Genomic DNA, 26,101 nt, shown 5'->3' with positions numbered 1-26,101 from the left:
TATATGAATAAAAAACAGGTCTAAATTCTCTGATGGATTAATTCAGCAGCCCCCTTTTGATGAGTAGAAAAAGGGGGGATGTTTCGTCAATTCTCTCATTCCTCTGTAAAAGCGAATTGGGTTTTCTTCAACAGAAATCTTTCTTTTAGTTTTTAAGAAAAAGAGCTCTTAGCCTATGAGCTGATTCATAGTTCGATCATAGATGCTCTCTTCTTTTTTTTTGTCTTTTTTACTGACCGGCAACGGAATCGCAACCCTCAGTGTTGCGCCTGCACCGCGCTCAACCAGTGAGCGGGAACCGGTCTCCACATGGGATCTGAACCCTCGGCGGGAGCGCCACTGCGCTCCCAAGCGGTTCACTCTCCAGTGCGTGACCGGGCCGGCCCATAGATGCTCTCTTCTAATCATGCTGCTGTTGAGTTTTAGCATTCAGAACCCTGAAGCTGGTTCTATTGATGATGTGACAGTTGAGGAACAATCAATACAGCTATTGTATCATTAGAAACTGGCTGTTACACTGCCAGAAATTAACTGTTAGAATTTACTCCCAGTTTAAAAATATATTACAAAGTGTGTAGACAATATAACTTTGGCCACAAATACCTAAAAACAGAACTATATATATAGTTTTCCTCCATATAGTCTGGCGTAAGAGTGTAAATATAACTTCTTATAATGTTACTATTTTGTAAGTACTAAAAGCTAACCTAAAACTGGGTTCAAAATACATTTAAAAGCCATTTCGGTTTTAAAATATATACACCTTCTCATTTGCAGATGTAAGATCTTACAAGGGGATTACTTAAAAACCCTATATTGAATACAGTTCTCTTACACTGAGGGAGCAAAAAGTGATTCAGAGCTGGAAAATTTCTGAAAAGCAACTAAGAATTGGACATTTTGAAAAATACCACTTTTAGTGAGACTCACCATGTCTTTCTAAACCTAGCTTCCCTAACCTTAGCATGAATTTTTCCAGACTTAAAATGTTCCCAGATATGTTTTCTTCATTAGACTTAAAAGCTCAATGGCTTTATCCTTTTGAATGATAATGTGCATTTAAATTTTTAATCCTGTATTTGCATAATCCCTTTGTGGACTCATATTGAGCCAATGTCTGGCGTGGGATGCTTGAGTGCCTTTCCCCCTGGCCTTAGGGTGAGCCACCCCTGCACACCCTCCCCCCACCATGCAAAGCTTCCTTAATCCCTTTATTTATTCTCTCCTGCCTCTGACCCACACTACCCACCCCAGCAGGTACAAAGACAGAATTGTCCCGTGCATGATGTGACCACCAGGGTGTTTTTGAAAGATGATTATTTTTTGAGCCATAAACTGTAATGGCAAAACCACAGGGCTGCAAGGTTGCATCATTTGGTTTTAGGAAATAGTGAAAAGTTCACATCCTTATCTCACCCTAATTCCTGAGGCTCAGAATCCTCTGATTCAGGGAATGATGATGAAGCACTTAGTCAAATCAGAGGCAGGGATACACCAAGTCTGAAATCTGGGTGGGCTGGCAATAGCCCCAGTATTAATTGTTGTCCCTGTTGCTGTGCTCATTTGCTTTCTGGCCTGAACTAGGAAAGGTTCAAGAATGGTTAGGGGTGTATAAATTCAGTCTCATTTTATTTAAAACTGGATAATTCCCCCATTCCTTGTTCTAGTTCTTATAACTAAAATGCTCAGAAGGTAGGATTAAGCAGCCATCCCTTTGGAAACCAGGATTCGGCATGCATTTCAATTCTCTGATACCTAAAGGCAACCACAAAAGGTTCTGAGATTTCTCTGGACCTGACATCTGGAGCCAGGCTTTGCCAATGTCATTGCCTGTCTCTTGAGTCCACCCACCACTCACATATCTGGCATACTTAGGTACAAAGAATCAACTGAGGGGGAGACTTGGTATTTTCCAGAATTCAGGAAATTAAATTATCCACATAGGAAACATCATAGAGTAAACAATCCAACTGCTTTTTTAAATTAAAATATTCTGAAATAAAGATTAGGCTGTCAATGCCTTCTTTTATAGAGTGAAGGGGATTTTCTGCAAGGATAAAATCACATGTTTATATAGTTATCATTTTTTTCAAGTCCAAATGTGTAAGTGTGAGAAAAAGCAGCTTAAATCCCACATAATTCATGGAAGGCATTGAAATAAAGTGTTTGGAATTTTTGCCTATTTTAATGAATGACATACAGTGATGGAGAACAGAGAATCACCTTTCCAAGAGGCAGCCCTGTGAGTTACCATTTGAAATTAGTTATATGATTCCAGCCCCCAGAACTGGGCTGCGAAATATTAGCCCCTTGAGAGTAAGGGGTTAAGCATCGTTTGCTGAACTTCCTTTTTCCTCCCAGTGATAACCCTTCTATTAGATCATGTTTATTTTACTTGTAAATCACATCTCACTATAGCGGAGTTCAAAGTTTTAAACTGTTAGTTTTGGGATACAGTATCCAACCGTTTTCTTCCTTTAGCTGAGAGTCACTGTTTTTTAACATGATATCAATCTCTCTGGAAGAATAACATTGTCTTTATGTAAAGCTTTAAGTTAAACTACAAACTTTGTGTGTGATGCATTGTTTTTAATGAACTGTATTCTTCTCTTCAGCCTTATAATGCCTTCCTCTCTGCAGTAAGATGGATAATGACAGAACTTGTCTTGTAAGTACAATTTGCTGCATTTTTTGGAAAGCATTATTGCTTTTCTTTTTGTATTATAAAGTGAATTGGGAGACGGTGTTTCATGTTTTCAGTAACCATTAGATTCATAAGTCTGAGATCACCTCATTGAACATCTTGAAATATTGAACATTATGACAAAAAAATGATCTTTTATTAAGTTATTCATGATCACTCCTTATGCCCTTATGTCATTGTTTAGCAGACTAACAGCTTGCAATACACAAACCAAATTTATTTATTGTGGTTACTGTTAAATTTAACATGGATGTCTGGCTGTTTTTAATACAGCCTGGGTGGGCTGTGGTCACAAGAACAAACCGCCCTGGCTGTCCACTGTGTTACTTCGGATGTCTCGGCATGTGCAGGAGTGGGAGCTTGGGGGGTCGTCAGCTAGGGCTAGGGGCCTTTCTCAGGTATGATTTAACTGTTTATCGTGTCCGGTTATAGTCCTGCTTGGAGGGTGCAAGACGCATCTGTGACTTAGGTAAAACTTGAAATGGCATGAAGATGAAAGGCTTGACTTGTAGAACAGATATTGGACACACTGCAGAAACGTCATGTCACACAAAAGGAAAGAATTCCATGGATGAGCCTGCAAATCAAACTTTCTCATTCTAATTTTCCCTTGTTAAGGCTCCCAGATTTCTTGCAGATTTCTTGCCATTTGATGAACAGACATAGTATTCTTCATTGCTTTAATGTAATCTATATTAATTTAACAAAGTTTATTAATTCAGGTGGGGAGTAAGTTCCCTATACACATAAAAGACAGAGAAAATGCATTAACAGGTAATAGTGGGATTTTGATTGAGAGCTGCTAGAGATAGTAGCCATGAGCCTAAAAAACAACTGAGTTTTGATCTATCTCCATTCATTTGGAAGATGACTTATATTGATTTTTGCATTCTTTACTAGAAGTTGAGAAATTTTGATTTTATGGAATTACATTGTGGCATAAATTCATAAAGAGAAGTTTGTCATCCTCCCCCTCCACACACACACACACACACACACACACAAACACACGGCTTAAACAAGTTCGAGTTGTGGTATAAATTTTGAAGCATCCTTTATTTTATTATTTTTTTTTCCTTTTTGTCTTTTTTACTGACCGGTAACGGGATCGCAACCCTCGGTGTCGCGCCTGTACCGGGGACCGGCAACGGGATCACAACCCTCGGTGTTAGGCCCGCACCGCGCTCAGCCAGTGAGCGGGAACCGGTCTCCACATGGGATCCGAACCCTCGGCAGGAGCGCCGCCACGCTCCCAAGCAGCGCACTCTCCAGTGCGCCACCGGGCCAGCCCGAAGCATCCTTTATTTTTGCAGACCATAGTAGAAGAGAATTCTATTTGTATTTCTGAACTGAGGCAGGAGAAGCCCTTCAGAAATTGGGTATTTACATGGAGTCAAACGAGATAATATTGAGTGAATAATAACTAGAAAACCATTTTGACCTATACAACAGAGTATTTTTCCACTAGGAGTCATGAGCATTAGGTGCTCCTGATTTCAGGGTTTGCTGGCATTGGGAATAAAACAGCAACGAGATAATATTGAGTGAATAATAACTAGAAAACCATTTTGACCTATACAACAGAGTATTTCTCCACTAGGAGTCATGAGCATAGGTGCTCCTGATTTCAGGGTTTGCTGGCATTGGGAATAAAACAGCCTTTCACGAGTAAGATAAAGCCCAGTAAAAATTCAGTGGTGACTCAGCCAACCATGTTGGTACCTCTAGACTTTGATGTTATTCTTTCAAATGAGATGAGCAAGACTGAATAACATAGAATGTCACTTTTCTATTCAGGATGTGGATGACCAAGTAACATTGGGCTTTTCTACCATCTGTTTAGGTTCCTGGTGGAATTTAACCTCTGCAGTTGGTGGCACTCGGATATGACAGCTAAAGGTAAGCAGCAACTGGTTTCTGTTTCCTAGCTCAGAGTGCTGAACCCTGGGTTCACTGGCTACTTTTCATCAGGGATGTGCTGGCTCACATAAAACCACCCAGGATTTCAGATCTGTCAGCAAAAATCCACCGTTTGTGCTAATTGCCACATGCCATCCAGTCTGACAAAATTCCACCGGCTTCATTCAGCCCATGTTGCATGAACACTTTGACCTGTTTCCTTAACTAAGGCTTTGAGGTCATACATTGCATAGGTAAATTCTTCAGAAAGCTCACAGACAATGCTAAAACCTAAAGGAGACAGACACAATGCCTGTGTCTCTGGCAGAGTGAATGCATAACCATCCTATTTTTGTTTACACAACCACCCTCATAAAACATAAATCAATTTTATTATTCTCCCTGCTCAAAAGCATAATACTTTGAGCAGTAATTAGTAGAGAGGCATAAGTTGTGTAGTCAGATCATTACGGGTATGAGTCCTTGGCTCAGAAGTTGGCCTTCGGCAAGTTAGCTGATCTTTCCAAGATTCAGTTTCCCTATAGTAAGCACAATGGGGAAATAATATTTATCTCATAGGGGGAGAGAGAGAAAGAGTGTGTGTGTATGTATATATTCAATGATAAGATAAATCATGTTATATACTCACTACAGTGAGTATATAACATAATAAGACCTCAAAAAATGGAAGCTATGATTAATTCGTGATAATGGTGGTGATAGTGTTGACCACAATGACGATTGTTGCCTGTAACACCAACGCTCCTTAATGAGTGGTGTTTGCCGGCGGTGCCCCAGCTTGCTCAGTCACTTGCTATTTCTCAGATACGCTCTGATCTTTCTGTCCATCATGCATTCATTCATATTCATTTTTTTACTTGGGATACCAGATACTAGCAGACTGATGCCATTTTTATCATTGTTAAAGAGATTGATCAGTAATGTATTAGCATTCCGCAAGTGCTAAAGATATTTCAATCTGTTATTCCTTTTCTCTCCCCTAAGACCTCAGTCTGTGAGGATTTCCTCAATTCCCCAGGCAGAATTAGCAAGCTTTTCTTCTTGCTCCTGCCCCAGCCAGTTCACACATTATCCCAGCTTTCCCTCATCATTATTGCCTCAGTTTGTTTATTTGTTTTACACTAAATTAGAATTTCTTAATGGTAGGAGCTATGTCTTCACCATCATTATCTCTTAGCACCTAACTAGTGCTTAGCGCAAAGTAGGTGCTTGATCTTTGCTTATTAAATTCCTTCACAAATCTTTCTTGTGCCAGTCACTAGAGTCATAACTTTGTAACTTACAAATAGGCCCATTTTTCCCGAATCCAGGAACTCTCTAATTTCTAGTTAGCACATGAGATGGGGCCACATCTGCAGAGTCCTACAGATGCTTATGCCTGCATAGAGCAGCCTCTGATAACAGTGAACCTAATCCATGTGTACCAGGCTTGGCCCTGCGCTGAAAAGCTGACAGCCCAGTGGAGCAGGGCTCCTATGCTCTGCTTTCACACACACACACGCACACGCACACGCACACACACACACACACACCGTCCTGGTGACCCTCAGAGACTGGGCCCCATCCTGGCCCCTCCTCGCTGGGTTAGTACCAGTTTTGAATGGCAGTGAGTGCCCATAATCCCACTTCTAGAAATTTACCCTAAGGAAATAGACTGAGATGGGAATGAAGGATTCTATGACAAGGATATTATCAGTGGGGATATTAAAATAAGTTACGATCCATCCACAGAAGGGCACATTACTTTGTTTCCGGACACTTTTTAATGAAATAAATAATGCTCATGAAATTAAGTCATATCATAAAACCCAAGATACAAAACTGTATATGCACCAAAAAGATGTCCATTGGTGTGGGGAAGGAAGACAGGAAGTGAAGGAGGGTCAGGAGTCAGTGCGCAAAAGGGGAGTCAGTAAACAGAGACCAAAAATATGAGTCAGGAAAAGAAGACGATCATGTACCCAAAGAAAATTTTACCTATAGCATGAACTTGCTTAGTTTAAATTTGCACATGCTTCAAAAAGGAAAGATGAGAAGGAATCTACTACATGGATGCTTGTTTATCCTTTTCTACTCACTTTTCTTTCTTTTTTTTTTTTCCTTTTTGTCTTTTTTACTGACCGGCAACGGGATCGCAACCCTCGGTGTTGCGTCCACACCACGCTCAGCCAGTGAGCGGGAACCGGTCTCCACATGGGATCTCACTTTTCTTATTTGACTATCTTTCCCACAATTTTACTAATGGGGTGAAAAAGATAAATGATATTGAAAGCAAAGGAAGAAAGAAAATCAACCAAAGCCAAGACAATGGGTTGCAAGTTGGTTCAATGGCTGCTCTCTCTGCAGCACCAGTGATCTGGAGACAAATCTCCACACCCTCTGAATCAGGCTGTGAGCTGTCAGAGGCCAGAGCATCTGTTTAGTCTAATGGTTGGTGCACTGGCTGTGAAGTAGGCAGGCTCCTCTGCTTCTTGCTAGCTGTGAGGCCCCAGGCAAGTCCCTTGGTCTCCTTGGGCTTTGATTTTCTCATTTGTCAACAGAGATAGCATTAGGCATAATGTCGCTGTGAGAGATGAATTCAACAATACATGCAAAGCCCCTGTGCATGCATGGTGTGTGGGTGCTCACATTTTGGGTGCTGGTGGGTTTTTAACTAAGCCATTTGGCAGTTTCCTAGGAGTGTGCTCAGTTCAAGGGCAGCAAGCTGGGTGTCTTCAGTGGTTTACTTTTTGGTATTCTTCTGTACAGCTAATGAAGATGTCCCCTCTTCCTGACAACCTCCACTCCCATGTCCCCCATACTTGCCTTGACCTACCTTCCTTCCCTGTGATCTGTCTCCACAGTCATCTACCGACACTCTTGTTTGGGTCCTGTGGATTTGACAAGTAGTTTTGAGTTTTTGTTAATTGCCAGTCAACGTGATCTTTGCCAAGACCAGTGGTTTTAAACTGGGGGGCAGTTTTACTTCCGAAGGGTCTTTGCAATCCCTCAATATATTTTTGGTTATCACAACTTGAGCGGTGGGGAGTTGCTGCTTGAATCTAGTGGGTAGAGACTGGGGATGCCACTAAATATCTTACAATGTATGAAAGCCCCCTACCACAAAGAATTATTCAACTCAAAATGTCAATAGTGCCACCATTGAGTAACCCTGGCTTAAAATAAGGGGTGCAGGATAGGGGACAATGAATAAGGGAGGAGGATACAGTATTTGCACTCATGAAGTTTAGAGACACTTGTGAAGATTTTCATCCTGATATCTCATATACCACCCCTCCACAGTTGGACCAACAGTGGTCAACATTTTAGCTAGAAGAATGTGATGCTTTAGCTCTCTGTTTTCTGCCTTAGAAAGCTCTTTTAAAAGACCCTATATAGATAATTTCAACAAATCATTGTACTCCACTGCCAGACTGTGAGACCTTCTTCCCACAGACTATAGAAAGACCTTGTCAAGACCTACATCATTGACACATGGTGTGCCAGAGAGCTGGCATGTAGATTGTCTTCACATCCCTTCAGTCATACCTGAGAGGTAGGTACTGCTCGAATTGGTCACCAGACTTCTCTGAAGCATGTAAGTCAGACAGCTAATATATAGTGGACTCAGACCTTAGCCAAGACCTGCCACCCAGCTAAATAGTGGTGAGGGTCACAGCTACCCTCCTGTAAACCTGCATGTTGAGCTAGGTGCTGCCGTGAATTGTCTCATTCAGGCCCGTAGCCCTCTGCTGGGCATGCATATGACTTTTTCCATTTTATAGATTAAGAAACTAAATCAAACAAAGGTGAATTAATTCATCTGCAGGGCCGCTGCTATCATTGGGATATCTTATTAAATATAAATCCTAGACCCAGTCTAAGGAAGGTAAAGTTTTAGGTGCCATAACATTATTGACTTGCAAGGTTACTTCATTCTAAGTTTACCATTCCCTCGCTAGATAAAGACCCTGAGTTAAGACATACATCTTTGTTTTAGTTAAAAATGGAATCCATAATTACACTGTTTATCTGCTTCATTTCCTTAATGAAGGGGACTGTGGAAGCCCATTTCTGCCTGATTATCACAAAGGTATCATTTTGGAGAAGTTGCACAAAGAGAATAGAGCTTGCTGGCACCCAGTTGTGAATGGGAGTGCATTCACAGAGACAAAAGAAGAACACTTTTCAAATGGCAAATCTATTCATTCTTGATTGTCTGCACATAATTGCTGTGAACCCAAGTCAGTTATTCTCATCAGGGACATTCGTTGCTAAGGAAAAATGAAATGACTTCAATTGTGCAGATGCTCCATTGGGTGCTCCATTGTGAGTGAGTGATAGGTCATGGTGACATCCAGCATAACTGGGGTGGGAGACAGAGCTGTGTGATTGCACAGAGTGTAGCCTCCAGCATGTGACTGCTCAGGCTCACATGTGGACTCTACCACACTCAGCAGTGTGACTTTGGGCAAATGTCTCAACTTCTCTGAGATTTAGTTTCTTCATCTGCAAAATGTGATAGTAGTGGTGCCTTGCTCACTACGTGGTGATGAGGATTCCATCCATACAGGGCCCAGCAAAGTGTTTGGCATGTAGTAAGTGCTTAGTGAATACTGCTTGTGAAAGTGGTGGTGGGGTGGTGGTTTACTGTTTAAGTGAATAATGATCACCATGAACCCCTCTCTGTGGGACTCAAAGCAGGCTGTGTTTGCTTTCCAAGCCTCAGCTTTTCCTTCTTGAAGAAGAGGGGAATCAGCCTAGCTGAGCTCCATGGTCCTTATGTACTTATACCTTGGTAAGACAGTGAACTTTTAATACCTAAGAATTAAAACAGTGTGCAGTAGATTTCTGGCAGCCTTGGTTATTGGTTTGAAATTCCATAGATAAATAGTAGTGACTGCCAAATATACATGGTGTTTTCCATAGCACTCTAGACAAAGAAAGGTCTTCTTATTAAACTATGTTATTTGAATTAAATGTGGCCGTGGTTTTATATGATAATTTGTGTGTTTCCCAAAAGCACATCAAACAACTTCCAGCCAATCTCTAGTCATGCTGCAAAGGTACTCAACAGTTTATCACCACATCAGCATGGGTGCCCTACAATTGTCAAAATGAGTCTGGCCGTTAGTAGGGTTGGACTCATTCCATTGTAACTGGGCCCAGACAATTAGAATTAGAGATGAGGCAATTATCAGGCTTATTTAAATCTCATGTGATGCCTATCTCAGCAAGACCCAAGGACCTTTCTTCTTTTTATCCACTGGCCAAACTTCATAAAGCACTTAAATATATACGTGCTGGAGCCAGACAGCCCAGGTTCAAATTTCAGCTCTGACACATACTCATTGCATGAATCTGGGCAATTAGCCAGACCTCTCTCTTCCTTTCTCTATCAGTAAAAAAGAGATGAGTTGAGTTGATCATACTTCATAGACTATTTTTTAATTTGGTCGTGTTTTCCTATTAAATTAATACATATAAAGCAAAACAATCTCTTCCTTTCTCTATCAGTAAAAAAGAGATGAGTTGAGTTGATCATACTTCATAGACTATCTTTTAATTTGGTCGTGTTTTCCTATTAAATTAATACATATAAAGCAAAACAGCATGTGGCACACAGGAATATCTTAATAAATTGAGCTGTAACCATCATTAGGTTTTTATATGCATGATTGTGCTATATCCACTATGTAAACTGTCCTGTTTTGTTCTTAATCTTTATTTCATTTTAACTTACTTTTTGAAATTCAAATAATTTAAATGTGAAAGGAAGCTTCCTAATTTGAAAATCAGAATTACTTGCCATACAGAGGAGTCAATTGCAAAAATAAAAACTGTGAAAATAAAAAGTGTTGCCAAATTGTAGCCAGATACAATGGGCATTGTGTTTGACTTCACTAGGTTATAAGGAGAAAAGAGCAAATGAAAGAAAGGAATGGAAATGAAAGAAAGGTGCTAAAAATTCTTGGTATCAAAGATGTCCTCCTCACAGAACAGAGGCACTGAAAAAGAATTAAGAAGAGAATGATGTTAGCACCAAGAGCCTCTGTGTTACTGGTGAACCCGGGACACCTCAAATCACCTTACTTTGCTCCCACCTGAAAGGCAGACAATTTGTCATAAGAGACGGAGATTTTCACTTTTTTTTTTTTTTTTTTTTTTTTTTTGGTCCATTTTATTTGGTTAAAATACACCATTCAGGAGAATCATTCTTGTATTCAGCAAGCATTTAATGACCCTTTTGATGAGCTAGCACTGTTGGGAACAGTCTAGAACCTGGCCCTTAGGAGAAAAACAGCACACAGTCAGTGGACTCAGGAGTCAGGGAGGCAGCCATCTGCTTGCCTTTTCTAAGCAAAAAGAAATGGCTCAAAAAGGCTGACAGTCTGAGGACTCAGTGAAATACTGTACGCAGTGGAAGTCATGGTGGTATAAGAACATACACTTAAATAGCTCCCACAGTGTGCCAGTCGCTTTCCATGTATTAATTCATTTAATTCATAAACAACCACAGGAGCTTGGTACTGTTACTCGCATTTTGCAGATGAGGACACTGCAGTGTAGAAAGGTTAAAAACTCACCTGACGTCACACAGCAGTAGCAGAAGTCACATCCCCCAGAATTTATGCCCACTGAAAAGCCTGTATATAAGAAGCAATCATGTTAAAATATAAATGCTTAAAAAATGGTCTCCTGATCATCAGGCACTTACTTGGTTGTTACCAAAAAGTTGTTTTGTACATAGTAGCACTGATGGCTCACCTAGTGCCAACAGCAGCCCAGATGGACAGTCTACAAAACATCTACACATGGTTTCTGCCATCCAGTAAGTTGTATTTGTGTTGTAACTTGAGACTTTATCCACCCATCATTGTGTTAAAATCCTATTGAGCTTGGGAATAATAAGTGTAAATTATATATGAAAATACATTTCTATATAAACACCAGCCAAAACCTTTTTTACAAAGCTTGGGTATTGGAAACCTATATGCATTCTATTCATTAACGAGTAGACCTCCTGGGAAGAGTACCACTGGCATTCCCATTTTACAGATAAGAATACTGAGGACTTGCTAGAAGCAGCAGAGTAGGGATTTGTACTCCAAACTTCTCTTTCTTCATAGCCTTCATTCTTAACCACTCTGCTATAGTATCTATCATTGTTGTCATCATTTTAATGTCACAATGGCTTTATTAGAATACTAGTTTATTTAATTGTTGTTGCTATTTTATCTGACATTTACTTAGCACTCATGTTCCACATATTATACTAAATACTCAACTTAAATGGTCTTATTTACTTCTCACATCAACCTCTGATAGAACTTTATTATCTGCAATTTACAAATAAGAAAATTGAAACTTAGAGAGGTTTTTGATCTTGCCCACTGGACATAACCTGTCTAAATAATTTAATCAACCACCAAGCCATTACGGAGTGCCTACTATGTGCTCATCCACATACCAGGGTTTAGTGCTTTAAAACTGCCATCGTATACTATTGAGCAAGAAACTTCATAATAGTAGGATTTGGTTCATGGCTGTGCTTCAAAGACATCACGTATTTTACTATTTCGTATTTCAATTTTCTTTCTATAATAAAACCATGCAATTGTATCATGACCTTTGTCTCACCCTAAATAATATGGTATAACTTATATTTTATACATGTTCAGATATACATATGTGTTGTTGCTAAGATTGAGTAAGTCTGAGGTCAGATACCAAGTGACTGATGTTGTCCCAGAAAGTAGAATTCTTGTGATGCATAAATGATAGCTGATCAAGCCAGCACAACTGTTTGAGGAATTATAGCTTATAGAGTTGCTTGGCAGATGAAACCACTTGACTAATTAGAAAATAATGCATTATGCCGTGCCTAGAAAAATCACAGAGCAGCAGAAGCAGAACTGCGTTCTCAGTTGCTGTGGGCTGCCAGTCACAATATTGACCCTGTGCCTTGTGTTCTTTGCCTCTCCCCCTCCCCATCCCAACAGCCCAGAAATTAAAACAGACCCTGGAGCCTTGTGATACTGAATATCCAGCATTTGTCTCTGAGCGCACCATCAAGGAGACCACAGGGAACATTGCTTGTGAAGACTGCTCCAAGTAAGCCAGCACCCCCACTCTCACCCCCACACCTTTCTGCTCAGTACAGAACTTTCCCATATGGATCAATGCACTGGCATGCACACAGTGACACTGAGAGATGGGAAACATGGCTGACCTCTTGTGTAAGCAAGTATTGCCATCAGCTTGGAATAAACATCACTTGGCTTTGTTAGAATCATTTAGAGGTTGGGAAGCATTCAAAATGCATGAAAATGCATCGTGGAATACAGATTTTTAATCCAGTTTGTTGATGTTTGGAGAAAGCCCTAATTGGTGTTTTCCCTATTGACAGTTGGCAATTCAGCTGTTTGTTCAGGAATGTCCTTAAGTGTCTTTACTGAAGGCACCAAGCAAGCCTTCAGGATTTGCCCAAATCTGATGTATTGTAAGTGGTTTATCAGTGGTTTAAAATGCATTTCCTTGATGATTGATGAGTTTAAGCCTCCTTTAATGGTTTTATTGGTAATTTGAGATTTCTAGCCTCTTCAATACTGTTGGACAGTTCCCTGTGGGGTGATTGGATCTATTCTTATTGAGTTGGATGTTCTTTTTATGTTTTCGATGCTATATTTTTACAGTTATATGCATTGTCTATATGTCTTCCTAGTCCTTTGCCTGTTTGTTTACTTTCTATAGATGTCTTTTGATGCATAGAAGTTTTCTTTTTTAAAAAAAATTAATATTGCCTAATTTATTTCTCTTTTCTTTTATGATTTGTGCATTCTGTGCCTTGTTTAAGAAATTTTTTTCTATGCCCTTAATATCATAATGATATTCCGTTTCATGTTTGTGCTGAGCACTTTCGTGTGTTGCCTTTCATATTTAGAACTTGAATCCCTCTGGAATTTGCTTGTGTGTGTGGCATGAGGTATGTTTCTAATTTGGTCCTTTTCCATATAATTGGCCTGTTAACCCATATTTTTTATTAAATAGTCTATTTTCCCATCAATTTGTTATGACACCTGTGTCATGGCCGGAGTTCTCATCTATATACAGATCTTTTTCTAGGTTTTATGGTTTGTCAATACCATATCTCTTTAATTATTACAGTTTTAAAATATGACTTGATATTTAGAATAAGTACCCTTTCCTTATTCTTCTTCTAAGTTGTCTTGGTTATTCTTGACTCTTTACTCTTTCAAATTAATTTTGGAATCAGCTTGTTAATTTTTATGAATTCTGCTAGGGTTTTGATTAAAATTGCTGTAAGTTACAGATTAATTTGAAGATAATTGCTATCTTTTATGTTATCAGAGCTTCCCATTTATAATCTAAGTATATCTCTTTATTCACATGTCTTTTTCTATGCTTTTAAATACAGTTTATAATTTTATTTATACCAGATTTATACCTAGACAGCTTATAGTTTTTCTTGCTATCATAAATGACATATATTTAAAACTACTTTTCTAATTTGTAATTACTAGTAAGTAAGAGCATCACTGATTTCAGTATATTGAATATTTTATAGTCAACAAGTTGTTAAATGTTGAGATCTAATAGTTTGTGCATGGATTCTCTTGCACTTTTTGCATAGACAGTAATATCACTTGTGAAATGTTTCCTTTCTAATCTCCATACTTAATTATTGCTTTGTGTTTTATTGCACTGGACTTCTGACACATTGTTGAATAGAAGCCATGAGAGTAGGCGACCATGTTCTATTCTTGATTTAAAGGAATTGCTTCTAGTGATTTCATATTAAATAGGAAGTTTGTGAAATATATTTTTTTAATTTTATAAAATATAAATAATATACACTTTGCGAGTGTAACCATTTTTAAGTGTACAATTCAGGGGTACTGAATACATTCTTTTTTTTTTTTTTCCTTTTTTTTGTCCCTTTTACTGACTGGTAACGGGATCGCAACCCTCGGTGTTGCGCCCGCACCGCGCTCAGCCTGTGAGCGGGAACCGGTCTCCACATGGGATCCGAACCCTCGGCGGGAGCGCTGCCGCACTCCCAAGCGGCACACTCTCCAGTGCACCACCGGGCCGGCCCCTGAATACATTCTTAATGTTGTGCAACCGTCACTATTATCCATATCCAGAATTGCTATAGGTTTTTGGTAGCGGACAATTTATTAGGTTAAAGAAAACTTCTGCAAGAGGTTTTGCTGCGATTGTTATTGTTTGAAACTTAAATGGAATGTTGAATTTTATTTTAAAAAACTTTCTAAATCCATTACTAAAATAATTTCCTCAAATTTGTTAATGTGTTGAGTTACACTGATATAATTTTTAATTGTTTTTAATCGTATATGCAAGCATATGTATACATGTGTTATATGTACATATGTATGTACTATAAGGATCTTTAATAGTAGATAGGTGGTCTAAATGTACCTGCTTTCTCAGGATGGACCTCATTGTCATGATTACCAAAAAAAAAAAAAAAAAAAAAAAAAGCAAAAACGTATTGCTAAGTTCATTTTGCTCATATTATACTTTGAACTTTTTATCTGTGCTCAAAAAGGGGAGTGGCCATACTTTTCTTTCTTGTACTGTTGTTTGCTATTAGGGTTATTTTATTGTCACAAAATTACTTGGAGAGTTTCCCTCTTTCTCTATTATCTGTAACATTTTGTATAAGATGGAATATCTGTTTTTTGCTAAAACCCATAAAAGTATCAGTGACTGATAGGATGTTTGTGTGTGTGTGTGTAAATTTACAACTACTAAATTAGTTTCTTTTGTGGTTAGATATCTCTGGATTTTTTATTTCTTTTTGAAATGACTTTGGTAATTATATTTCTTAGAAAATTGCCTATTTCATCTCACTTTTCAAGTGTATTGCACACATTTGTCAATAGTGTTCTGTTTTGATTAAAAATGGTACCACATTTGTGATTTTGCCCTCTTTAACCTTGTGAGTTTTAGTTGATTCTCTCTCTGCCTCTCTCTCTCCTCCTGCCTCCCTAACTTCCCACTCTTCCTCTCTCCCTCTCTAGAGATGTTTGTTTTATCCTTTTTCTGTTTCTGCGATTTACTGTTTTAAATTTTCAAACATTTTGTGTTTGTTTAGCTTTTTATCTTCATTATACATATAAATTTCTCTTTACATACCAGTGTATCTCCATAAATTTAATATATAGGGATTTCATCATTATTCAGCTCTAACAGTTTCCAATTTTCACCTGTTTTTGGTATGGAAATGTTCAAATGTCATTTTAAAATTTTCTAGTACATGGGTTTTGAGGCTATCTTTTTATTATTGATGCCTAATTAAATGGCATTGTGATCTGCATAACACATGTTTTTTAGAGTGTTTGGAAGCTTGCTTTGTATTCTAGTAGTCCACATTTTTTGGAAATAAAGTTACATTCTCTAGTAGTTGAGTATAGGGATCAATATGTATCCATTGGATAAAGTGTGCAGTGTGTTAATTGTGCTTCAAACCTTCCTTCATTTTTGTTTTTGTTTTTGGTCTATTTTTGATGTCAGTTAACTCATACCAGGCTTATGAATTTTTTAACTTCTTCATGTCATTCCATTAGTTTTCCTTTAATATTTTGAAGTTGTATTACCATGGACATCCCTGTTCAAGACTGTTATAGCTTCCAATAAATCATTCTTTTTATCACTGTGTAATAACCCTTTTATACATGAAAGTGCTTTATGCCTTCGTGCCTATTTTGGTAAGACTTCCTAAGCATATTTACCCCTTTTTCTCTGTTTTCAACCCTTTTTGTCATTTTGAATTAAATTTTGTTTCATAAATAGAATATAGTTAAATTCGAAATGTTTATTATCTCTACTATCTGGTAGATTTAACCTTTTAAAATTTATTGTGCTTACCAATAAGTTTGGATTTATATATACCATCATTTTATATGGATTCTGTTCCCCATGTATTATTTGTTTACTTATTTCTTTGTTTATTTTGATTGACACATATTGATTGTACATATTTATGGGGTGCAGAGTTATATTTTAATACATATATACAATGTATGATGATCAAATCAGGGTAATTAGCATATTTGTCATCAGAAAACATTTATAATTTCTTCATGGTGAGAGAATTTGAGCTCCTCTCTTTTGAGAGGATATACAATAAATTACTTTTAATTATAGATGCCTAGCACTGCTGTGATCACTAGAACTTGTTTTTTCCTATCTATGTGTGATTTTCTATCTAACCAACTTCTCTCTGTCCTTTCCCCCCTCTCTCCCTCCCATTCTCTAGTAACCACAACTTTACTCTCTACTTCTGTAAGTTTGCCTTTTTTTTTTCTTCTATTGGATTTATTGTTTTCTCTATTATTTTTTTTCCGTGCTAGTATGTTACCCTTAACCTTTTTATTAACATGTTTTAGTTGGTTAGGATCTCCTCCCCACTCCAGAACAAAAAAAAATTGGAACCCTCTAGCTTGGATTACCTTCCATCTATCTTTTTCGTGTAGTATTTTCTAACATTCCAGTTCTCTTGTGTTTTTAGCCCACTACATATTTTATTACTGTTATTGATTTCTATAATAAATTACATGTTTATCTGTATTTTTACCGGTTTGTTTACTCACCAGTGCTTTCTTTTTAACTGTTGCTTTTTTTTTTTTTAATGGTACTTTAGATGTTTTTTTCAGGAATGATCATTCCTGGGAGTGGTAAATTCTCTCATTCTTTGTCTAAAGTACCTTATTTAATTTAATGTGTACTCTGCAGTGATGACTTAACTCCAGGGCATCTAAACTGAACTGTTTTGAAGATGTTATTCCACTGTCTTCTGACTAGGTTTGCACTTCTGTGAATAGTCTGGCTTTTCCCCCTTATTTAATGGTTTTTATGGTGCTCACTCTTTAATGTTCTGAAGTTTCACTGAAGTGATTCTAGATATAACTTTATTTCCATGTATGTGCTTTATGCTGGATAATTTCTTTAAATTCATATTGCAGTTCACTAATCTTTTGGTTGTGTCTGGTCTGTTGCTTAAATAATCCATTGAGTTTTTAATATACATGACTTCTTTTTATTTCTGGAAGTTTTATTTGCTTCTTTTAAAAGTATGTGTTTGCTTTTACACAGAGTATTCTTAGGTTCTCTGTACCAAATTATAAAGGTCTTTTAAGATTATCTTAGTAGTTTAAATTTGGGGGGGAACCAATACTCTTTTTCCTTCTGTCTACTTCTTTCGTGGCAGATTATTTGCTCATGTATTTTGTCATTTTGAGTGTGAACTGATCTTTACTATTAGTAATTATTTCTGTGGGAACAAAATGGAGTTTGAGTTTCTCTTCAGAATAGATTTACACATGGGCTTCTATCATGTATCCTATCAGTATTGACTGCCTGGGAATAATTGTTATGTAAGTTTTTGTACTTAGGGGTTTCTGCATCATATAATCACAGTAAATATTTTTCCTATGCAGTGTGTAGTTTAGGCTTGAAGTTTGATTTCTCATGGGCAATATTGTTTTCCTATTCAGAGCCTTAGAGAATGCCAGATTATCAGCTTTTTATACTTAGCTGCAAATGTACAAGTTGGCTTTTAGTGTCTTTTCTTGTAAGCTCGTTCACATTTAAACATGTTTGCTTTGTTTTTACTATTTTACCCAGTATGTCTGAATGTTTAGAAAAGGATGGCTTTCACATTTGCCCAATCTGCCTTACTCCAATTTTGCCCAATGAGCTTACTCTTCTGACTGGGGCATTCTAGAGCCACCACAAGAAAGAACTGAAGTATAATGTTTTAGTACAGGAGCCTTGGAAGCAGAGAGTTCACAGTGTGAGTTCTAACTCCATTAATTGCTAACAGTGTGACTTTGGACAAGAACCTTAGCTTTCTGAAGCTCAGCTTCTTCCTGGGTAATTTGGGGGATAATGATAGTAAGCATGTTATGACTTGTAAGAATTAAATGAGAAAATTTATGTTCTGAATTTAGTATAATGCCTAGTACAGAGTAAGTACTCAGTAAATGGCCATATTTATGCATGCATAATTCTGTGGTATTAATATTGGTGCCCCTCCCAATTAATATGTTGGAACCTAATACCCACTATCACAGTATTAAGACATGGGGCCTTTAGGAGGTGATTAGGTTGTTAGTTCTCTGCCCTCATGAATGGGATTAGTGCCCTTATAAGGGAGGCTCGAGAAAGCCTGTTTGCCCTTTCCAGCCTGTGAGGACACAGCAAGAAGGTGCCATCTTTGAAGCAGACAGCAAGCCCTCACCGGACACTGAATCTGCTGGTGGCTTGATCTTGGACTTCCCAGCCTCTAGAATTGTTAGCAACAAATTTCTGTTGTTTATAAATTACCCAGTCTAATGTATTTTGTTATAACAGCCCGAATGGACTGAGACACATATACCATATATAAGAATAGTTTTTGCCCCCTGCAAACCATTTTGTTGAAATGTGAATTTTCCTTTTCATAGTCCAACATCATTTCACTCTGTAGAATTCCTCCCCATAGAAAAAGGTACAACATAGATGTATCTCAGACAATCACAGGTCATATATGACTTAGGGTTGTTGATAATTCATGGCTCTGTCGTTTCATGAAATGGATGCCAGTGACTTTATAATGATTAACATTATAAAGTTAATTTTTTTTTGTCTTTTTTGAGACTGGCTGCACTGCGCTCAGCCAGTGAGCGCTGTGAGCGCACCGGTCATCCCTATAGAGGATCCGAACCCGCAGCGGGAGCGCAGCTGCGCTCCCAGCGCCACACTCTCCCAAGTGCGCCACGGGCTCGGCCCTGATTAACAACCTTTTTAATTAGAGGGATACTATATCCCCAATCATCATGACTACAGACTCCATGATAACGCTCGCATTTCACATGCTTGCCATAAGTAAGGTGGCCAATATCTCTTAACGAATGATTGGGAATCCTATTTAGTAAAGTTAAGGTTCTTATTTCCAAGTGAGAAAACAAATAGACCCAGGATAGGGGATTGCTAGGGCAAGTAGTATTTTTCCTTGTTGACTCATAATTAGAAACCAAAGACATGAATGCAGTTTGATTAAAGTAAGTGACCTAAAATTTTCAAACTAAAGAAACGGGTACCTTTCATTCAAAGGAATAGGTCATTGCATTCCTGCTATGGTCTAGAAACTGTGCCGGTGCTTTGGGAAATGCAAAGATGAATAAGACACAAAGTTGGAGCTGAAGGTATTTACACCACTCATGAGTGGTCTGTTTCAGATCTTGGATTCCATGCTGGGTTGGGGACTCACAGCAGACGGCGAAGTTGAGTAAGGCCTGCTACAGTTTGCCGGCAGCAGTGAGAAGACACTGCAGGTGCTGGAGGATTTCCTTTCAGAGCTTTAATTCAAGACCCCCTTCTGCAGCTCAATCACACACTGCAGAGGCAAAACAAAGACTCAGGGGTATGGGTGGGGAGAGGAATCGGGACTTACACTTTTCCTTTCTTTTTCAGTAAACTTTTGATTGGAGTACAGAAAAGCGTCCAACCCATAAGTTTGCAGCTTGATGAATTTTCACAAAGTGAACAGCCTGTACAACCAGCACTCAAGAAGGGAGAGAGCACTGCAAGCTCCCCAGAAGTCCCTGCCTGTTCCCTTCTAGGCGCAACCCCCACTTATAATGAGGTCACCACTCCCTTGATTTCTAACATCATAGATTGCTTTTGTGTGTTTCTAATCTCTAACTTGTGAGACGGCAATTTAGTTAATAAGATATGAGAGCTGATATTAATGACTTTGAAGGAAGTTTTTAAGGAATTACTTCAGAAAACAGAATAGGACCTTAGGGTGGGAAAAAATTGAAGATAGCTCAGCACTTCGGTAAACATTTCTTAACTGTCTATTGTATCCCAGACACTGGGCTACACTTGAGGAGAGAGCAGTGAATGAGACACAGACAATTCCCACACTCATGGAGTTTGCAGACAAGTGGCAATTTCATTCCTCCACAGTTAGTGCCATGACGAGAGAGTAAATGTTACACAGGAGCATGGGAAGGAGGCTTAGGTTGGTCCAGAAAGGCTTCTTGGAGGACGCAGCACCTAATGCAAGACCACCAGGATGAGGAGGAGTCAGCACGTAAGCACATCCAGGCAGAGGGGAGAGCATTGTGGAGGCGAGGGAAATCGTGGTTTGTTCAACAAATTGTTAGAAGTTCAGGGAAGCTGGAACATAGAAATGGGGGTGAGGAGAGATGAGAGAGGAGACAGAGCATGAGCAAGGGCCAAATAGTGTTGCTCCTGTGAAAGATTTCAAGTGCTAACCTGACACCAACATGGAATAGCAGAAATGTTTTAAGGAAGGAGGGGAAGATCAGATTCCAGATGATGGAAGAGGTGACAGCAATAGCAGTGACAATGGTGGACTCTTGAGACAGAAACTGATTCAGACAGACCGTTTGCCACCCCCATCTCCCCCTGCCCCGCTCACCCCAGCACACACACACTCTGGTGCTAATAGAGCAAAAAGCTCATGTGTTTCTCCTCCTCCTTCTCCTTTTAGGGATTAGAAATGGACACATCACTGGGGCAGCTAGTCAAATGAGAATTCAGTTTATGACTATTCTTATTTTTAATCCAAAAATCTTTGTGAAGCTTTGTTATAAAATTATGATATAATGTTCATACAACCTAAAAATAGACTCATAAACATAGTCTCTTTGGATGCTTTTCAAGAACTAGTCCTTTTCCTCTTGTCTTTTGCATACCCCTCTCTCTATCCTTTCTTGCTCCATTTTATGAAATATAATTCATTAGAAGATATATGTGAGTATTTATCAAAGTATTTATTTTGCATTTAGTATGAGTTTTGCATTTTTGGAATGTAATATGTTAAGAAGGAAATAATGCTATTTGATTTTTGTCGTCTTTCCCTTTTTGGTGGCCCGTAGATTTTTCAGTACAATGGCCAACACCACTGGTGGCAACCAGAAAGCTAAATGTACTCATCTGCTGTACATCTAATTCGCATAGAAGTTTGTCAACCTTTGCCTGGAAAGAAGATTTTTCAGGTCTAGTTCTCTAAGGCAATTACTAATTTTCAACCAACTTTGTAGGTAACTTCGGGTCAGGGGCAATGACATTCAAAAATAACACAATTGTACAGCACTTGGCCAGGAGTGAGCTGGAAACTGAGTTTGGTGAAAATTATAGTATTTTAGAAATTACGCACTAAGATCTTTTTCATAGAAAAACATCTCGCCTTCCGCAACGGAACATATAAAACTGTGTCCATTACAAACCAGTCTCAAGGCAGCGATTACTTTCCTCCACAAGCAATGGCAAACCATAGAGCAACAATCCCAAGGAACTGTGCGCTTCCCACAGGAACATGCTTCAGCTGCAGTTTGCTCTTGGACTGTCATTAACAATCTGCCCATGTCTTAGAAGAGATCAGATGACCCTGGTGTCAAAACCATGTCAGGTTGTTCTAGCCATACAGTCGAAGTCTTTTCGGTCTTCAAAGCCTTTCAAGACTGGCTGCTCCTGACTTCATTGCTGTGTCCTGTTTCCAGAATCACTAGATGGTTTTATGTGGAAAATACATCAGGAGGTGACTCAGTTGCCCCAAATAGAAACCTTCAAATTGGCAACTGCAAAAGTGGACATTTATCTGTCTATAGCATAGACAGATATATGATACATAGAGGGACAGCATGCAATGTTTAAAAAAGGATTTTCAAAAGTACAGGGTTTATTAAGAATGCAGGAGCCTAAAAGAAAATAAGAATTTACATAAGAATGTCATTAGGGTTAGTGGTTTGGCTGCTATAACCAATAATCTTTGTCATTCAATATCCCACTGATTATTAAATTAATCTGTTATTCAAACAGCAATCGAAAACAACTCAGCCCATATTTTCTGGGCATTTGTGACTGTCAACAAGTTTAACAAAATTGGATATCTAAAAAGAATGTAATGTTTTACTATTTTCCAGTATGTTTCTTTCCTTCTTGATAGTCACCCCCTCACACACACCCCTTCGTTGAGAAAGGGATCCACAAAGATTTTCTTGGAGTAAGAATAAATCGCAAAGTTAAATACTTATAGCCAGTTAAGAAGAATAATTAATCAAAAATAAAATTTTATACATGTATAATATTTTCAAGGCCAGACCTTTAAAAATCTTTTGACATTCCATGCTGGAAAGATATTAATTTTTAAGGTAAATTAGATTTTCGTTTTTGTTTTTTAGTATGTGCTTTTCTTTTTCTTTTTTTGTTTGGCTCACTCATCACTTTTTATAAGAACTGTGTTGCCATCAGTTTCACTTTGGGATCTGTACACAGCTTTGCTCATCTTCCTGGAAGCTCCAAAAGCTGTGGCTACACTTTTTTTCTCTCATCACTCCTCCCCATGCGCCTTTCATTTATCCGCTAAACTGAAAGAAAGTAATTGGTCTCGAAGCTGTGTTGACATGTTTCGTGGGCTACAGTTCAGAGAACCATAGTTCAGGGATTCCATTTTCCTACAAACGACTCCAATTTCCCGTCGAGGTCTCATGCTGGGTGGGCGATTTACCGCAAGTCTTCAGACTGTTCTCAGTGAGTGCCCTGCAGGTGTTCCTACCAAGTGGGCCTTCTGGAAATGACCTGGAAAATGGATCCATTGCACAATGGCGACATGACATTTTCCTTGTGTAAAGGTTGAGAGGATGGGCTTTGGGACTGGACTAGCCTGAGCTACCACACTTAATAGTGCGGAGATCCTAACTGGTTGTCTGAATGTCCTGGGCCTCAGTTTGTTCATCTCCACAAGAGGCATAATAATAATATGTGCCTCAGGATCTATGTATTGGTTTTTTTAAAAAAAACATATAACCCTTATGCTTTAGCACAGTGCCTAGCATAGAGCATATTCTTTGTAAATGGGAGATATTTTTATAGAATGCAATCCACAGACCCATCTGTGTTGACAGGGATGCAGGAAACCCACAGAGCTCCAGTCAGTCCCCTCTTCCAGATTTCTCAGCCTGGAAGGTAAAAATGTTAGTTTCAATCAGAAAAAGTAGATGGTGAGATTTTTGCTCCAACAAGACTGTCCTTGATAATGTAACTCTTGAATTTTTGCCACTTCCTGGGTCTACTGGAGCTCTTGGTTTATAAAAAATTTGCAATTCTGAATCTTGGAACTACATATATTCAGTGGTGATCAGATACTTCATTACACAAATTAGATACAGACTTTGCCAGTGGGAGTACATTAGTGTCATGAGTAATATAATTTGTAGGCGTTAAAAAGTAACAGTTTTTAACCACTTAATTTGCAAGCATACACTACTAATTTGTTGAAATGTTTTTGTGTCTTCTGCTCTATAGATTCTTACTAAACTTCTGTACTTGATCTTATTTAAAACATGTAAATAAATGTGATTCAATTTCCCATGAAATAATCATTGGCCTTTTCAAATAGGCTTAGTTTAATTTCTAAACAAGTCAACTTTCTATTCTACAGTGAGAGTAACTTCAATGGTCAAGTTCTTCCTTTTGCAGATTGATGGCCGTGCATGTTATTTTGCTCCAAGTTTTCCTTGGTGTTGTTTATTCCCTTATACCTTTTCATGTTGCATGGTAACGTGCAGAAACCAAGTCAAATTAATTCCTGTCTGAGTTATATACTGTCATGCCCAAATGGAAGTGAAGGAAAACCAGCCTCCTCCTCCCTGTATTTTCTTGCTTCCTGTTCCACATTTCAGAAATATGGTGGGAGTAACTTCCAGATCCTAAAAAACGCCTTTGATCACAAAAGATTTAAAAAATAACTTTATTAAATCCAAAAGTTTGTTGTTGTTGTTGTTTTTGTTTTGTTTTAACAATTTGTCCTGTAATATTGAGGCTGTGCCTCTCAGCCCTTATTAAAGGGCTGCCTTCTTTTTACACAATGGGTATGTGGCCAGGTTTGAGTAATTCCGTGTTAGCTCTTACAATGAATAACCTAATTAGTGCTGTATATTTGTGGTTGCTAAAAATGTCCTGGTTTTAAAACTTTTAAAAGGGGTGGAGGAGGTAAATGCTTATCTTGGGAACTTTATTTTGAATTGTTGACATAGTGCCATAAGATGAAAATGTGGCCAAAAGTATTCTAATAATTGAGATGAAAACCTCTGGTTGATTTTTCTAACAATCCTTCTGCATCTCAATTCAATGAAGCATTTACTGGGGACAGGGCTTCACTGACTCTCTTTCTCAGATGCTCAAGGGAAAAAAGTGCCCTATTTCCAGATGCAATGATGATTACAACTTTGAGGATCCAGATAGAATGGACGTTGTTGTGTAGGTGGTGCTATCTTTACTTGCTCTTTGATAAGTGTTTGGAGAGGTTTTAGTACAGGAAATGTTGTAAATTACTGTTTTCCCTCCCGAGATCATGATGCAAAATGAGAGGGCCACATGTCTATAATGACTAGGCAGGTCTCTACCTGACATGAATTAGTCTCACAAACAATTTCCCATTTGTACATTTCTTAATGTGTGGGAAAGAGGGGTGGGAGCACATGTAAATTTGGCTGGGCTCACAACACAGTGAGGCTTTCCTCTTCCATGCTGGAGGGTAAGAGACCAGCATAGCCAAGGGATATTTTTAGAATGTTTATTTGCATGTGGAATGGAGGAGTGCAGAGCTGTATCCACACTGTTGACGTTTGCAAGCTGCATTTCTGCGGTGCATTGTCTCCATCCTGATGGTGGTTTGTGCTGTGATTCCTGCCATTTCTACCTCAAAGAGCAGTCTGTGTTCCCCCCTTGGTCTGCTCAGTACTACACCTGAAGTGGCTTAGCAAGTTGCCAAAACCCTATAGATGTGTGTTTATTAACTCTCCAGCTTGCCCCTCCATTTGTTTAGCTTGGAAAGAGTTTATGTATTCCTATGGGTATTAAAACCCCATCTGATGTGTTAAAGGAGCTCAAAGGATCAAAGCAGAAATGCTGCTTGAAATGCAGCATATTGAATATAGACCCCAAATTTCTAGACCTAAACCACTTTTTCAAGGGACATTCTGTATACTCAAGAAGGAATTTTTCTTTTTTAAATGATCAACTTTTCTTGGGACTTGGAATCTTTCTTCAGGTGACCTCTACTCCCACCTTTTTGAAGGTCTCTTATGATTTTGACTGGAAGACCCCTTAGCCATCTAGGGCAGAGGCAGGCATTAATTTCAACATGTTTTCATGCCTTGAAGATGTAGGCCAAGAACCTCAACAAACACATCAGCCACTGGCTAATAACCAAGGTTCTTAGTATGTTTGGATGAAAAATGGGTGGAGATGGTACAAGAAGAGGATCAGGATCACCCATGATCCAGAATAATTAGAGGCGTAGATGACTAAAGTCAGGATGTAGGAGGCTGAAGTCATTGTATCAGATGCTTCTCAAACAAGACATTGTATCTGACTTTTAGAAAACAAATTATATATTTCATGAATGATTCCATTTCTGTTGAAGTAGATTGC

At 38.5% G+C, this 26,101-nt stretch overlaps 1 protein-coding gene across 1 annotated transcript in view; it reads left to right on the top strand.

Moving 5' to 3' along the window:
- LOC103603645 (voltage-dependent calcium channel subunit alpha-2/delta-3-like) overlaps nt 1-20,256 on the top strand; it is a gene marked incomplete at its 3' end in the record, with an annotated part of 146,050 nt that extends 125,794 nt beyond the window's left edge. Inside the window, exons 18-21 of the mRNA XM_008588210.1 lie at nt 2,616-2,668; nt 4,548-4,603; nt 12,607-12,718; nt 20,108-20,256. Of these exons, the coding sequence (XP_008586432.1) occupies nt 2,616-2,668; nt 4,548-4,603; nt 12,607-12,718; nt 20,108-20,256 (370 nt within the window). The remainder of the gene's footprint in view (nt 1-2,615; nt 2,669-4,547; nt 4,604-12,606; nt 12,719-20,107) is intronic.
- Between the last annotated feature and the right edge of the window lie 5,845 nt (nt 20,257-26,101).

This window comes from Galeopterus variegatus, unplaced genomic scaffold (genome assembly GCF_000696425.1).
Source record: "Galeopterus variegatus unplaced genomic scaffold, G_variegatus-3.0.2 Scaffold4715, whole genome shotgun sequence".
Classification (NCBI taxonomy): Eukaryota; Metazoa; Chordata; class Mammalia; order Dermoptera; family Cynocephalidae; genus Galeopterus; species Galeopterus variegatus.
The sequence above is the reverse complement of the archived record's forward strand: the minus strand, read 5'-3'. Positions and strand labels throughout refer to the sequence as shown.